This window comes from Triticum aestivum, chromosome 5B (assembly GCF_018294505.1).
Source record: "Triticum aestivum cultivar Chinese Spring chromosome 5B, IWGSC CS RefSeq v2.1, whole genome shotgun sequence".
In the NCBI taxonomy this organism is placed as follows: Eukaryota; Viridiplantae; Streptophyta; class Magnoliopsida; order Poales; family Poaceae; genus Triticum; species Triticum aestivum.
Window position 1 is genome coordinate 714,355,147 of NC_057807.1, and position 16,555 is coordinate 714,371,701.

At 46.4% G+C, this 16,555-nt stretch overlaps 2 protein-coding genes across 4 annotated transcripts; one reads left to right on the top strand and one right to left on the bottom strand.

The window, feature by feature from the left end:
* The first annotated feature begins 250 nt into the window (after positions 1–250).
* Positions 251–4,006, top strand: LOC123114517 (luc7-like protein 3). Of its 3 annotated transcripts, none has more exons than XM_044536020.1 (6): positions 251–650; positions 770–845; positions 936–1,136; positions 1,251–1,460; positions 1,560–1,920; positions 3,809–4,006. In XM_044536020.1, exons 1-5 carry the CDS (start codon positions 439–441, stop codon positions 1,890–1,892), a joined length of 1,032 nt encoding a protein of 343 aa, XP_044391955.1. In that variant the 5' UTR covers positions 251–438; the 3' UTR covers positions 1,893–1,920; positions 3,809–4,006. The 3 variants fall into 3 exon arrangements, with proteins under 3 accessions (XP_044391955.1, XP_044391957.1, XP_044391956.1); XM_044536022.1 differs by lacking the exon at positions 3,809–4,006 and adding an exon at positions 2,010–2,095; XM_044536021.1 differs by lacking the exon at positions 3,809–4,006 and having other exon boundaries at positions 1,560–2,095.
* Positions 4,007–4,866: 860 nt separating this feature from the next.
* LOC123114516 (nucleolin) lies at positions 4,867–9,354 on the bottom strand. The gene is made up of 13 exons (XM_044536019.1): positions 9,162–9,354; positions 8,944–9,051; positions 8,726–8,845; positions 7,680–8,635; positions 7,472–7,561; positions 7,147–7,389; positions 6,623–6,847; positions 6,415–6,526; positions 6,152–6,328; positions 5,892–6,076; positions 5,659–5,803; positions 5,441–5,568; positions 4,867–5,352 (listed from the first exon to the last, which is right to left on the bottom strand). Exons 1-13 carry the CDS (start codon positions 9,352–9,354, stop codon positions 5,281–5,283), a joined length of 2,754 nt encoding a protein of 917 aa, XP_044391954.1. The 3' UTR covers positions 4,867–5,280.
* Positions 9,355–16,555: the final 7,201 nt, after the last annotated feature.

The following is a 16,555-nucleotide window of genomic DNA, read 5'->3' on the forward strand; positions in this document are numbered from 1 at the left end:
GTCGGGGAGAGAAGAGAAACCCAAACAAAACAGAAAACTAAATTAAACACGAAAACTTCAACCGCCCCATAATGTAAGAACGTTTTTGACACTACTAGTCGGAATAACAAGTTGGGTTCCCGGCAAAGAAAAGAAAAAAGGGACTTGGGGGGATTGGAAATTCATAGAGAGAGATTTGGAAGTGGGAGAGAAAGGGCCCAACCCAACCCAAATATCCATCCATCCATCTGATCTGATCCCTCCTCCTCCATCTGCACCGCAAAACTCTCTCTTTTATTTATTTTATTTTCTCCTCTCGCTCAACTGGTCCGCCTCCATCGCCGCCGCCTGCTGATCTCTCCCTAGGGTTAGGGTTTGCGGCCGGAGCGGAGACCCGATTGGATTGGATTGGATTGAAGCGGCCGGCGCAGCGTGGTGGAATCGAATCGAAAAGATTCGATGGACGCGCAGCGTGCTCTGCTGGACGCGCTGATGGGGTCGTCGCGGGACCTGACGGAGGAGGAGAAGAAGGAGCACCGTGAGGTGGCGTGGGACGACCCCGACGTGTGCGCCCCCTACATGGCCCGCTTCTGCCCCCACGACCTCTTCATCAACACCAAGAGCAACCTCGGAGTATGCCCAAAGATCCACGACCCGGCCCTAAAGCAAAGGTTCCTTCTTTCTTTCTTTCTTTCTTTCCCAGATTTCGATTTCTTCCGATTTCTTTCGATTCATCTTCATCCTCCCGCTAACCAAATCCTAATCCTAACCAAATCGATGATGTATGCAGCTTCGAGTCCTCCCCCCGCTACGCCGCCGCCCTCCCCAAATTTGAGGCCGACCTCGCCCACCGCTGCGAGAGGCTGGTATAGATTTGCATCCACACTGAATTGGTGCTATTTTGGTTGAATTGTCCAGATTTTAACATTTTCTTTCTGCTGCTGCTGCTGCTGCAGGTCCAGGACCTGGATAAGAAGATCAGGCGCGGCCGCGACAGGCTGGCTCAGGACGTCGTCGAGCTGTCGCCCCCTGCTGCCCACGCCGAAAAGGTCGAGCAGCTCTCCATCCTCGAAGAGAAGATCAAGAAGCTGCTCGAGCAGATTGAGCAGCTCGGCGACACCGGCAAGATCGACGAGGCCACCGCCCTCATGAGGAAGGTAGACTCCTTTTTGTGTTTACTAATTTTATTAGGGTCTGTTTAGAGGATTATTAATAGCCATTGGCGATAATTACATGATGCCCCAACCAAAGTTTCTGTTCCTGGCTTGCAGGTGGACATTCTCAACCTCGAGAAGTCGGCTCTCACCCACCAGATTGAGACCAAGCTCTCCATGGTCCCGCAAGAGAAGAAGATGGAGCTCTGCGAGCAGTGCGGCTCCTTTCTCGTCACCAACGACGTCCTTGAGAGGACGCAGTCCCATGTCACTGGCAAGCAGCACATTGGTTATGGTCTGGTCAGGGAATTCCTCGCAGAATACAAGGTCAGTTGTAACTAGTTGTCGTGCTACACGAGAACAATGTTCCTTTTTTTTTGGCTTCATCACACACACCCAAGTTCTGACGATAGTTTGCTTTTTCAGGCTGCGAAAGAAGCGGAGAAGCTTGCAAGGGAGAAGGAAGCAGAGGAGCGTCAGAACCGGGAGAGAGGATACCATAACAGAGGCCACCGCGACGACTATAGGGAGAGATCCAGGGAGCACGACCGTGACCGCTACTATGAGCGGAGCCGTGACAGAGAGAGGCCCTATGAGCAGGGAGGTAGAGGGTCGGACTATAGAGGCGGTTCCTATAACAGCCGGAGGGATTCTGAAAGGGCGAGGCCCAGAGACAGGAACGGTGGTGATTTTTCAAGAAGAGGAGACCCGGGGAGGATGAGGAGCAGGTCCCGGTCTCCGGGCAGGCATGGTTATTAATCATTTCAAGTTATATGAGACTCGTGAGGTAGACCATTATGCTCCTTTGTTTATTCATTCAGTCGCAATGTCTGGGTGTTGTCATGATTAAATTTAAACCTTACTCTGCTCTAGCAGCTCTTTGTTGAAACCATACCTATGGTCTTCCTTTTATTATAGAGAGGATAAAAAACAGAGGAAGGTACCATCTGTTCTTGGCAATATTTCTGTGTTTATTACATCTCACGTGCACTCTCAGATTGTGTTTTCCAGTATAGGAACTGAAAAAAATGTTGTTTGATATGATAGAGCTGAAAGCCGTATCATCCTAGGCAGGTATTCCGTAACCTCTGTCTTACATGTTAAAATGATTGATTGATGACATACAAGGTTTGGTTAGGACCTGGAAGAAACAGTAGACGTCTTATACATGTTAAATTGATTGATGATATATACAAGGTTGGGTCGGACCGGACCTGGAAGAAACAGTAGGAAGGTAACCCGTAATCTCCGTCTTATACATGTTAAAATGATTGATGGTATATATACAAGGTTGGGTCGGACCGGACCTGGAAGAAACGGTAGGAAGGTAACCCGTAACCTCTATCTTGCATGTTGAATAGATTGGGTAGGACATTGGAGATACAGCTAACATTACAGGATATTTGGTTTCTGAATGCCCAGTCTTGTACCACATTTAATTTGCAGTGCCAGTACATATTTTGTGTGTACTGCGCCAGACATTTCTTGATATAGATTTTAAGAAATGACGTTGACTAGTATCTGCATTAGTAGGTGTATCATTCAATCGTTAAACACGAGGATGGTATTTCTTTCAGTCTAGGAACTGGAAAATTGTTGTGCGATAGAGCTGAAAGTCTTGAGATGATGATAGCACTATCATCCTAGGCAGCAGGTATTCCGTAACCTCTGTCTGTCTGTCTTACATGTTAAAATGATGTACGCTGGACCTGGAAGATACAGTAGGCAGGTAACCCGTAATCTCTGTCTTGCATGCTAAATTGATGACGTATAGAAGGTTGGGTGGAATGTGGAAAATTCAGGTAACATTATAGGAGAGCGGTTTCTGAATGCCTAGTCTTGTACAAGATTTAATTTGCACTGCCTGTACAGATTTTGTGTAGTGCGCCAGGCATTTCTTCTTGACAGATTTTAAGAAATTACATTGACTAGTATCTGCAGTAGGTTTGTCAACACGAGGATTGTTAGGTGTCTATCGCACAAGGTTGGGCAGGACCTGGAAGAAACGTAACCTCTGTCTTGCATGTTAAACTGATGATATATGCAAGGTTCATTTAGGACATGTGAAATTCAGGTTAACATTATAGGATATGGGTTTCTGAACGCCCAGTCTTGTACACCACCATTTAATTTGCACTGCCAGTAGAGATTTTGTGTGTAGTGCGCCAGGCATTTCTTGTCGACAGATTTTAAGAAATGACATTGACCAGTACCTGCAGTAGGTGTATGGTTCAATCGATAAAACACGAGGATGGTCGACATTGGGATTTCTTTCAGTCTAGGAACTGAAAAATTGTTGTATGATAGAGGTGAAAGTCTTGAGATGATACTGATAGCAATATCCACTATCATCCTAGGCAGTGCAGTGCAGGTAACCCGTAACCTCTGTCTGTCTTGCATGTTTAATTGAAATTGACAAGATACATACATGGCTGGCTGGGTAGGGAACCTGGAAGAATTAGCCGCAGGTGATTTTTTTCGTTTTGGGCAGAAGAAGAGGTAACAATAATATAGGGGGCATCCGTTTTTGGATGCCCAGCCAATTTGCATGGCCAATACAATGCACATCTTGTGTGTTTCTTCTTGTTGTTTATCAAGAGACGAGCATGGTCTTATCTTGTTTTGTGATATATGATGGTCATTAGTATTCATCATCAATCAATCTTTACATACAGGATTGGATCGTCAACTTGGGTACATGAACCAGAAGAATTCGAGCGAGTGTTGTTGACAGAGATGAATGCTAGATTTCAATCAATTACAGAATCACCCTTTTGGTTCATCACTTGTTGAATTTGAGCATGTAAAAATCATCACTTGTTTGAGACTCGAAACGTTTTGGAGTATGTTCAAGTTGTATTTTCTCGCAAATGCAGGCGAAACAAACCCATTTTGCACTTGTTTCTACCACACGAGACAAACCCATTTTGTTCCAACCATCAGTAACAACGAATAACCCGTCCCGCCCCGGGTGTGAAACGAAAAAAATTTCATACCTGACTTATTCGCACCAAGAATTACAATTATCATCACATTCAAAACTTCTGTGCATGGAATTGAAAAAACAAAAAGAACATCTGGGAATGTACATCAAAACACAAGAGTGGTCAAATGTCCATGAAAACACAAGATGAGAAGACAAGAATCCTTCTTCAGATGATGCTATGCATACACCAAGAATGCCTGCCTTCATCGCCCCAAGAATAAGAACGCAGCAAACCAAACCTCTAGATGAGCATGCTTTTCTTACCTGCCTCAGCAGACTTCTTCTAGTGTGCTCCACTAATTTTCGCTTAAAGCTACTACGTTAGCAAATTACCAAGACAAGAAGGAAGAGCTACAAGTGTTAAAAGAAACCCACAGGACAGACAACTTGTATATAACATAAGGGAAACACAAAAGCCTAAACGGTTCCATCGAATCGAATCTTCCTTAAACCCAAAATCCAACTACCAATCTCATAACACCAAAGTAACTTCCTGTTCCATGCTCAAATGCCGTCATCATGTCCCCCAAAGAGCACCTCAACAAATTTAGACCAACTGCTAAAATAGCCAATGAACCTCCAGAAAAGAGTCTACTTGACCAACTCCAACAATTCTGACACCGTAAACTGCATGATCCACTATATAATCACAACATTTACACCAAATATCCCCAAGACAAGAATCAAATATCTTACCAAACAACAGTCTCATATCCCCATTTGACCTCAAGACCAACATCAACAATCTCAGGCAAAGCCACATAAACTGTCTAAAATCCATAATCCACAGTGTTATCTAATCAAATACAGAGAGGTCGGTCCATGTCACTCATGCCTCTAGTTCTATAACATCATCCACCAATATCCTCACAACACATTCATCACCCCAAACATGTCCTTTAACAAGGAAAATTAATTATTGCTCCCCAACAACGGTAATTATCATCTCAAGATAACTAACAACCAACCGACCTGTGAGTACTAGTAGCTAATAAGCGGCATAATGTTTCTCACTAGTCATACCAAACACAAACACTAGTGTAACGCGGCACCACCTGAAGTCTGCATGTAAACCCATGTTAGTGCCCCACGATGCAAATATCAAACAGGACCAGTAACACGAAGTCACACCAGGTGACAAGAGACATACTGTGATACCACCTAGTGGTGGTAATAACCGCCTCCAGAATGCCCGCCTCTTTGGTGTGGTCGGAATGCACCCCTACCATATTGCTGCATTACATGGTAGAGAAAAGCAAAAGCCAGAAAATTAGACAAATAGATAAGAGGGATAACCAAGTCACAAAGGTATTATACTTACAGCTGGGGCATGGGCATGGGCATGGGCAGGGGGCGGGGCATGGGCATGGGCGGGGGGCGGGGCATGACCAGGACCAGAACCAGGGCCATAGTGATCACGTGAATAACCACCCCTCGTCCCAAAAGAGTCTGCAATTGCAAATATACAATGAGAAACTATCACAAAATAAGATCAAAGGGGCAGAGCAAAATGGTTAGGTTACAACATAGGATTACAACCTCTGTGGCGGTCACCTCCAGGAAATGGTGGCTGGTCATAATGACCAAAACGGTTCCCTCCAGGAAATGGTGGCTGCTCGTAATGGTCAAAGCGAGGGCGCACACGAGGAGGACCATGCTCAAAGTATCCAGGAGGGCCGGGTTCCTATCATATAAATAAAAAGTAAGTTCAGTGCAGATGGCACAGAGAATTACTTAGCACTTAACATAGCAATACAAATATTGTAACAAACCATGTGAGAATATGGCCTCTTAGCACTATGCCGAACATCTTCATAGAGATATGGGTTTTCACCAAAGGGTCTACCAAAATCACCCTCAGGCTCAAATGTTGGCCCTCTAGGTGGATGATGATACCCTCTCCCCTGCCCTCTATCAAAGAAATCATGCCTTCCTGAGGAAGGTTCCCATCTCCCCCCTGCGAACATTAGTCGGCAGTGTAAAAAAGCGCTCAAAAGGTTGAAGGAGTAAATTTGTGTTTTTGAAAGCCCACCTCGAAAGGCAGGAGGAGCCTGCCTGGCTCGGAAATCAGAGGGCGAAGCTTCAAAACTGTTGTTACTGTATGCAGAATTAAATCTCGCACCACGACCAGGAGTGTGATTATTGAAACCCCTATCACCATGGAAACCTTCCCGGCGAGGGGCAGCTCTGTCCCTATTAAAACCTCTACCTGCACAGCCATAAAAGTCAACAAACAAATCCTCATATAACAACACAAGCATTCGTGGAAGTTGGGGAGGGGGCACAATTACTTACCAGGCCTGTTAAAACCAGATCCAGGATGTCCAATTCGAAACCCGCCACTCATTTCACCTTTCACAGCCTGACTTTTAGGTAAAGGGTTTGAAAGTCTAACCCTTACTTTTAGCTAAGTTAAAAACACCAAAATTATCACTTATAAGCATCAACACAAGGACATGTGAAAACAAAGACGGTACGGTACCATTCCAAACCAGAAAAATACCTTTGCTTTTCCATCATCACCCAGCTCGGTGTTGTTGGTGGCTTCAATACAAGCAAGAGCCTCCTCATGGGTTGAGAAGTTGACAAATCCAAAATCGTTTCTTTTAGCACTAGACATATTGCGAGCAAGCACAACTCGTTCTATCACACCATAAGCTCTGAATCGGTTTTTAACACGTTCTTCATCCCAGTATGGTGGAAGTCCATCAATAAAAACTGATTTGACCTGCAGCATGAAAAAGTAGTCAACGACATGACAAATCATATACTTGCGATGGTTGGACATGAAAGAGAAACAATTAACAAGCAGCTAATTATGAGCATCGTTGTAAATCATAACTCTTGGATAAACTACAAATAACTAACCAATAGGTAGTATTGAGACCAATATTGCAAGTACAATGACATCTTTCTATACTTGTCACTTAATTCACCTAACCAATAGGGATAAAAATTGAAGGCAGCTTGCTTATACAACAATCCTGTGTATATACAGAACGGAAGCATGGTAAGGTCGTTACGCACCTGAGCCATAACTTCTGCATCTGCTTCTTTTATTGGCTCTGCAAAGGCAACTTTTGCAGTTCTCTCAGGGTGACCAAATAGAGCATCTGGTTGCTGCAGCCTTTTGAATGCAAGCATCGCATCCGCGTGGCAAGAGAACTCGAGAAATGCAAAACCACGGCTCTGGCCTTCGTTTTGAGTATCAGGAACAAGAGTTAAACTTTGAACTCCTTCTACCCCATAGTCAAGCAGCCTCTTCTTAATCTGAAAAACAAAGGCGCAAAATCAGCAAATTACTTATTAACAGGCTCATCATGGTTGCGCATATTATTTCAGGAAAACATACAGCTTCCTTTGTCCATGTATTGCAAATATTGCCCAAGAAGAGTGTATCGTTGTCCTCGCTAGCAGCAACACCACAACGTTTGCCATGTATCTGCAGCAAAAGAAATTAAATAAATAAATAAGTAAACAATCGGATATCGCATCACAGAACAGTGTGGCTTAACATTTTTTTTCAAAGTGAGAATGTCAGGGGAGCTGAGGTATATTACCATAGGATTCTTCACCTCAGCAAGCGCCCGAGCCACCTGCTGTTTGTTTGCAAACCTGACGAACGCAAACCCCTTGTTCTTGTTGGTGGAGGGATCCTTGTGGAGACGGACCTCCACAACATCACCGACCTGCGCAAACACCTTCCTGATATCCTCCTCGACGGCTTCACGGTCCAGCCCTCCCACAAAGATCTCTAGCTCCTTTTTGCGCTGCCTGTTCTTGGCCATGTCTGACATAACCTTGCGCTCGTCCTCTTGCTGTTTGATCTCACCTGCAGCCTGCACGTCCTCCTCCATCGCCCTAGCACGGTGCTCTTCCTGTTTGCTCTCAGCTGCAGCCTGCCCGTCGTCGTCCTCCGTGGCCCTAGCAGCAGGGTCATCTCCTTGTTTGTCCTCAGTTGCGGCCTGCCCGTCACCCACAGAGACAGAGTCCTCGAAAATGACCTCTTCGGGATCCTCCTCCTCCTCCTCTTCCCGCTCAGCATCCATTTCTCCCTGGTGGAGTGGGTGAGCTTGGGTGCCTTGCTTATTTTCTGCATCATCATGAGTTGCAGCAAGCATTTGTTCCTCCTGGTGGAGTTGGTGAGCTTGACTGTCTTGCTTATTTTGTGCATCATCAGTTGCAGCAACATCACCCTTTACGACTAGATCATCATCATCATCATCATCATCATCATCATCATCATCATCATCATCGGGTTTTCCACCCTCCGGCTCTATCACCTGTGCTGCCTTGTTCTGTAGCGTTTGCTTGTCTGCCTCTTGTTCTTCTTGTGGAGGGGCTGCTGCTTCTTCTTCCTGTACGGACAAGAACATATCATGAGGCTCTCCAGCCTCCACCTCCATTTTCTCCTGCTGCTCGTCAATATTGGTGGCAGCAGAGGGAGAGGGCTCATGGGGTTTGTGGTGGACGGCTGTGATTGAGCTTGGCTCCTCCTTGATCTGATGGGTTGAGCCTGGCATCATATATGACATTCCATTCCATTCCATTAGAATAGATAGAAGCAACATCTCATATATAGAGTTAGAGTAGGTAGTGTAGTTACTAGTAGTATATATGTGTGGCGAGGAGGAGGCGCCTCCTTGTTGTTGATGCTGAGGGGATGCGTCCGGCGAGTCGGAGATCTCAATCGTCTCCCGCCCGGCAAAAGCAGAGGCAGAGGCATCTGGCAACAAGAAGAAGAGGAGACGGGCAGTAATAACAACAAGGAAAGTCGAAAACTTTTTTATTTTTTAGATAGGGCGGAGGAACAAGGGCAAGTACCTTGGGTGTGGGTGAGCTGCTCCTGCTCTTCCTGCCCCTTGTCCTTGTCCTGCTCCTGCTCTTGCTCTTGGTGGTGGGCGGCGTCGGGGGCCTCCTCCGGCGCGGGTTCTGCGCAAGCAAAGGAAGGGGATTTGGTTGGTTGGTTGGTTAGACACCTGCAAGAGAGCGCGCGTCCTCTCTTGAAGATGGTGGGGGAAAGAAAGACAGAAAGGAAGCACCTGCGGCTGGAGGCGGGGTCTTGGCCGCGCGTCCTCGCCCGCGGCCGCGGCCGCGTCCCCGGGCCCGTCCTCGTCCTCGCCCGCGACCGGCCGCCGGCGCCATGCCTTTGCTTTGCTTGCTGATGAAGGAGTGGAGTTGGGGGTTAGGGTTGGGGACGGGACAGATTAGATTAGATTGCCACAAAATACACATACCATCGATTAGATTGCGAGGCATTAATTGTTGAAAAGTCCTTGTGATGGATACACTTTCGAGGCGTTTTTTTTTTTACTTTTTTTTTCTCCACCCTTTTGGCATCTATCGAGTAGGAAGAGCAGTTCTCCAGCATAAAAATTGGCTGGGTGGCCCGTTGAGCCCACCGGATATGAGCGAGGCAGCTCGCTGCTCCACCTCCATCGCCTAGCCCGACGGAGCAAGTTGCTGCTCCAAGTCAACGCGTGGTTCAGCAACTCGCCGCTCCAAGCTAGCTCGCTGCTCCAAGTCAACGCGTGGTTCAGCAACTCGCCGCTCCAAGCTAGCTCGTGGAGGAGTGGCGAGTTGCTCCAGGGAGGCACGCAGGGGAGCACGATAGAGCGGGCATCATGGCTAGCATGAACGAGGCCAGACACCATGCCATCCGTTGTCAATGTTGGCAAAATTACGCCCAATCAATGAAGAAAGAAGCTGGCTACGTGGAGCTCGACGAGTCAGTGGCCAGCGCGTTCGCATTCGCCGACGATACTGAGGAAAAAGTAGAACATGAGAGGCCACCCGCCGCTTCGGTCCCAATAAGGCCACTGCAGGCGAGTCGCTGGCGTCCACAGTCGGTGTCTCATCCTCTATAGCAGGTCATTGTCCTCCCCCAGCCCCAAAAACAAGCACAGATCCATGCTTCACGGAAGCGAACGCAACCCTTCCCCTACGGCTGAAGCACCCTCTTTGCCACTCTGGCAAGCGACGCAGCCGGAGATAGGGAAAGGGGGAGGAATATGCCTCCGAGGCTCCTAGCAGTCAGATAAGCAGGCTGTCGGACATGGGGAAGACAAAGGGATCCGTTGCGGCCCACCGCAGACTAGTGTACTGTATTCATGTAGTGGGAATGGAGCTCTGCGGGGGCAAACATGCCCATAGTTTTACCTGTGTTAGTTAAAATATGCCAAAAATGCAATGAATTTCGTCTGGTTTATATGAAATCCGCTGGTTTGTATGAAACTCATCTGGTTTGTGAAAAAGAGGTTGAAATGTATGGGGGCAACGCTGGATGGCCGCCTCCCGCATCAGTGTCCGCAGATTGGTCCCCTGTCCGTGGATGGATACTGCAGGAAATTTGCGGGTTGCTGTTGGAGATGCCCTAAGGGTACATAAGGAAATCAACAAGCGGGAACATCCAAGATTTGGGGCAAGCATTTTTTAATGAAAAGTCGATTTATTTATTTTCTCTACTACTAAAAAAACGAGTAGCGTTCCTTTTCATGTTGATTGGACCGCGTCCTGCTATTTCCTTAGCAGTAGCGCGACCTTTCCCAAAGGCCCTACAGCTATGAGAACCACACCTTAGCCAAGATGCTACGTATACTAGCAGCGTGGCCGCGAGGAGTCGCACTACCGATAAAAAGGTAGCAGTAGCACATTTCTCAGGAACACTGCTGCAACTAGGTTTGTACTATGCCACATGGCGGGCCCACTTATCAGCACAGCTGCTTGAAGGACCGCGCTACTGCTAACTTTTAGCAGTAGCGCCGTTTACTGACCCGCGATGCTGCTAAAGCGCAACTGCCACCTTTCCCATCTCCCTCTCCCCCTTCCCCCTCTCTCCCTTCACTTTTCCCTCCCCCTCCTCTCTCCCTCACTACTTCTTCTCCCCCCGTTACTCTCTTTCTCTCTCTTTAATGCCCCTAGCTAACTACACCACCTTCATTAATGCAACCCCTTTATCTTTTTCCTCACTTTTCCTCCCCCTTCACTAGTTAGAGCCATCTTCTTCCCATTAATAAGAAGGAAAATTAAAACTTTAAGTAGAGTGGAGGAAAGAGGAAGAAGGGCACCGTGGGTGAGTTGCTCCTGCTCCTGCTCGGCGGCGTTAGGAGCCTCCTCCGACGCGGGTTCTGCGGGCAGGAGCAAGCGAGGGGATTGGTTGGTTAGACACACACACACACACACACACAAACACACACACACACATAGAGAGAGAGAGAGAGAGAGAGAGAGAGAGATGAATGAAGGTAGTGGGGGAAGAAAGGAACCTGCGGTGGGGTCTTGGCCACTCGGCCATGTCCATGGCCACGACCACGTCCCCTAGCCCGTCCTCGTCCTCGACCGCGATCGGCCGCCAGAGCCATGCTTGAGTGAAGTCGAGTTGAGTTGGGGGTTTGGTTAGGGTTTGGATAGATTTGGGTGGGGAGGGGAGGGGAGCAAATATGATCTGACCAAGGAGTTGAGTTTAGTTGGGGATTTCTTTCTCTTTTTTCCTTCCTACATCTACATCTATCTATATGGAGATGGATGGGTGCGGTGGTGCCACAACATTTTCTTTCCTTTTCCCTATCTTCATCTTCATCTTCCTCTTCATTTCAAAAGGCTACATGTTGAATAATTGAAAAGTCCACTCCTCTTTCAAAATCATTTACACCTCTCACTCAGATGTGTGGTCACTTGTTTTCTGCTTATGAAATCAATCAAGGAGTCACTTTCCTCACAAACCAATCAAGTGGTAATAGTGACACCGACGCGTTAAGAGAAGAAAAGTAAGAATACAATAACTTCTCCTCATGCATCATTTTATTGCCCTGGACCTATTTTTAATCATAAAACAACAATTATTATATTTCTTTTATGCGGTCTTTACTTCATTTATTATCATATTTGTTCTCTATGCCACATCACCTTTACAAATTACACAAGCCTACTTATGATGGTATATACAAACATGGCTAGAAATATACGCATGAAACAACAACTATTTTTTCTCACATAACAAACCAGGGTGTCAACCTGGGAATGGGAATAAAGCAGCACCAAACCCACGCCACGCCGATGTACAACTATCTCACGCTCTATACCAATTCAATCCAATCGACAACACTAGAATCAAACCTGCACAAACCCACTTGGCTGTTGTATCCAAACACTATAACACGGTTGTCAATATGAGGCGTTTTGGTAAGAGTGTTTCTATAAATGCCTCCAAACTGTATATAAGAAGGCGGATCTGAAAATGGCTCCGATGGATGAAGCTTTTAGGGCATCTTTTATGATTGCCACAAAATACACATACCGAGGGGTTTCTACAAATGCCATCGATTTAGATTGCTTTATATGCTTCCATAATCTCCAACATACAACAATTAGCATTCCTGGTAGAATTCAATGTCACTTCTCTTCTTTCCATCTATCAGCATCTCTATCAGATCAAAATTTGTAATCCATTGGAAACCTAGTGCAAGCCAGAATTTTTGGCTGAAATTACAACTGAAGAATAGGTGCATCAAGTGTTTATTAGGCTCAACATCACGAATTCACATCTGCCATTCTCAATATGAAAAGTTTTTCCTGATTAGAAGATCCCTGGTGTTTAGCCTATCTTATATGAGTAGCCAAAAGAAGAATTTCTGTTTAGGTAGGCTACAAGACTTCCAAATCCATTGATATGGTACTGGCGCATTATGTCGGTTCCTCATGTATTCCAGATAGATTCTTCTATTGGAATATCTGCTAGTGCTCCCACTAGTAGAAAAAAGGGTCATTCGTCCCGGTTCGTGAGGACCATTTGTCCCGGTTCCCGAACCGGGACTAAAGGGTCGATACTAAAGCCCTGCACCTTTAGTCCCGATTTGCCCAGGAACCGGGATAGATGGGGATCCACGTGGCCGCTGCCACTTGCCCAGGCAGGGGGGCCTTTTGTCCCGGTTGGTGCCACTAACCGGGACCAAAAGGCTTCCACGCGTCAACAGTTCAGGGGTTGGATTTTTTGTTTTTTTCTGAAGGGTGGGGTGGGGTGGGGGGTTTTGTAGGGTCAATTTAGGGGTTTCATATATTGTGTTAGCTAGCTAATAGAGAGAAGTGTCCTCTCTTATCTTTGTGCTTGGTCGACGCTACGTATAGAGAGGACTCGACACGCTAGCTAGCTAGTAAGCAAATGAAGGAAACTATTAAGTACAGAAGATCGTCATGAACATATACAGAGAGAAGTGATCGACCTTTCTCCGAGAGATTGGTCGAACAACAAGTTTTTGTATATCTTACCGATGCTACTGGCTACATATATAAATATACAATGTGTAAGATCTCTTACAATACCCTAACATATGAACTCAAATTCCACATGCATGGTGGTATTCTCTGGCTTTATTGATGACGTGGTCAAGAAAGAATCCAGCCAATTCCTCTTGAATTGCTCGCATGCGATCTTGTGGTAGGAGTCCATCCCGCATCTGCCACATCTAATTTCAAGAAGGGGGTCATATGAATGAAAGTGAACAGAAATGATGGTAATAAAATAAACTTGTGAATATTTTTGCTTACGCACTTCATATTGTCTTTTAGAGTAGCCCCGCCTATTGTTGGCCGTCGCGTTGTAGATGAACTCGCAGACGTAGTATCCATAGTAATTACTCCTGGCTTCCTGCCACAAGCACTTTACGAGAAATAGAGGTCAATCAAACTGATAATGAAGCATTATAAATGGCATTGATGAAAGTAGCTAGAATCAACGGGAGATGCACGGAACTAGCTAGCTAATAATACTTACTTTCGGGTAATTCCATCGCAGATCCCGGGCAGTCCCGGAACTTGTGCGGTGAATACTTTCCAAACCCTGCAAGACAAAGAAAACAATTACTTGATATCATGAAATGAATAAAGTTGCCGATATGGTGCGATAATGATCGATTCAACTTACTTCTCGAGCATTTTAGACATGTCCGCATAGTCCTTGGGATCTTTTCGCCTCGAGTCTAAGACGTTTACTAGTCCCTGCTCAAGCTTAATCTCTAGGAGAATATAGTGGAAACTGCGCACGCATGAATAACTCATTTATTACATTAATTACTATAACCTCGAGTAATAATTAAGGGAAACCAAATATGCACAAGACAGTAACACTCACTTGAAGTTGTAAGGAAAGAGTATTGTATCTTTGTTTTGATTTATTACCAACGATCGTAGCAAGTTCTCCTCGGTTTCTTTGGCATGAAATGTAACCGTAAATTGATCTATGAGATTTGTGTTAATGAACCCAATATCATACATTTTAGCTTTTCTTCATTCGATGATCTTCAATTTACATAATATAGTGAAGATAATTATATATATATATATATATATATATATATATATATATATGTAATGAAAGAGCTGAGCTATATAGAGAGACTTAATGACAGAAGTAGTACTTACAGACAGTAGCAAGTGACCGTTAATTTATCGAGGGCCTTTTGATTGAAAAACTGGAAGAACTCCTCAAATGGAACAGACAACTCCTCAATTCCAACGAGGTCATGTTGATCCTCTTTAACTTTCAGCGTCAAAGTATCGATTTTTTTTCTCCGCAGACTTTCTGCAGGTTTCCATGTACCAATCATGGAATCTTCGCATCATCGTTGTTAGAGTAGTTCCATCTTTGAAGAGAGGCTTTCCGTACTCATATTTCAATACGTCCACCTCCATTATCTCAAAATGTGCATCGTCGTCATGCACGTAATCTGCAGGATTGGTACCGGGCAAGATCCCCGCATGATTAGCGAAGATATCGCTATACACCTTGAGCGGGGGGCACGATTGGTTCGCTTGTTCGCTGCGCTCGGGAATTTTTTTCCACTTCTTCGTTCTTGTAACCTTTTGTCACTGCAAGTACTTCTCGACTGCTTCGCTTCCTTATATGTCCTTTCAGTAATGTGCTCATAGTTGGTTTGCGGCGGAGACGGTGGTGGTTGCTGCAGGGCATCCAAAGTGCGCTTCGCTTTCACTGGATCTATCTTCTCCTCTGAAGATGGATGTCTCTTAGCTCTTTGCATTTCAAAGTAGTCCTTCACTTGGGCTTGACAGATATCCGCATTTTCTTGTTCGGTCATCTCGTATGGTAACTTCTCTGGAGTCTTGAGAGATGGACCGAATTTGTATTGCCTCCACCTCTGGCTGTACTGCTAGACGCTGGAGCAGGCTGAGCGGCTGCGGCTATCTTCTTTCATTGCTTACGAGGCGGAGGAGAAGGACTACGACGCGCTGGAGCAGCCGGAGCGGCAGCGGGTCTTTTCCGCCTTTGCTGACGAGGCGGAGAAGGAGGAGGCTGGCTGGTCAGGCGCGTCGGCGCAGGCGGAGAAGAAGGCAGAGTGCCGCCATGCGCCGGAGAAGGAGGCGGAGTGCCCTGATCACTCGCCGGAGGAGTAGGTGGAGGAGGAGGCGGAGTGCCCTGACTCGCCGGAGGAGGAGGAGGCGGAGGCGGAGGCGTCCAGTTCGGAAGGTTGATAAGCTCCTTCCGCCATAGGCATGGAGTCTTCAGAGCAGAACCCAGCTGAGGGAGTCCTGGATTAGGGGGTATCCTGACAGCCGGACTATATACTTTGGCCGGACTGTTGGACTATGAAGATAATAAGATTGAAGACTTCATCCCGTGTCCGGATGAGACTCTCCTTTGCGTGGAAGGCAAGCTTGGCGATTCGGATATTAGATCTCCTTCTCTGTAACCGACTCTGTGTAACCCTAGCCCCCTTCGGTGTCTATATAAACCGGAGGGTTTAGTTTGTAGGACAAGGACAATCAGAATCATAGGCTAGCTTCTAGGGTTTAGCCTCTATGATCTCGTGGTAGATCAACTCTTGTAATACTCATATCATCAAGATCAATCAAGCAGGAAGTAGGCTATTACCTACATAGAGAGGGCCCGAACCTGGGTAAACATCGTGTCCCCTGCCTCTTGTTACCATTAGCCTAAGACACATAGTTCGGGACCCCCTACCCGAGATCCTTCGGTTTTGACACTCACATTGGTGCTTTCATTGAGAGTTCCTCTGTGTCGTCGCTATAAGGCTCGATGGCTCCTTCAATCATCAACAACAACCGGTCCAGGGTGAGACTTTTCTCCCCGGACAGATCTTCGTGTTCGACGGCTTCGCACTGCGGGCCAATTCGCTTGGCCATCTGGAGCAGATCGATAGCTACGCCCCTGGCCATCAGGTCAGGTTTGAAAACTTGAATTATGCGGCTGATATCCGCAGAGGCTTGATCTTCGATGGATTCGGGCCTACGCCAGGAGAGCCGAACAGTCACGACGAGCACGACTTAGATCTGCTGTCGGACAGTATTCGGGATATCGCACCTGCGGTAGCTCCGGACCTAAATCCGGGGCAGATCGCATTGTCCGAGGATAGGTGGATGGACCCCGCCACGGAGGCCGCATACTCATCGGCGTTGGAGCCGA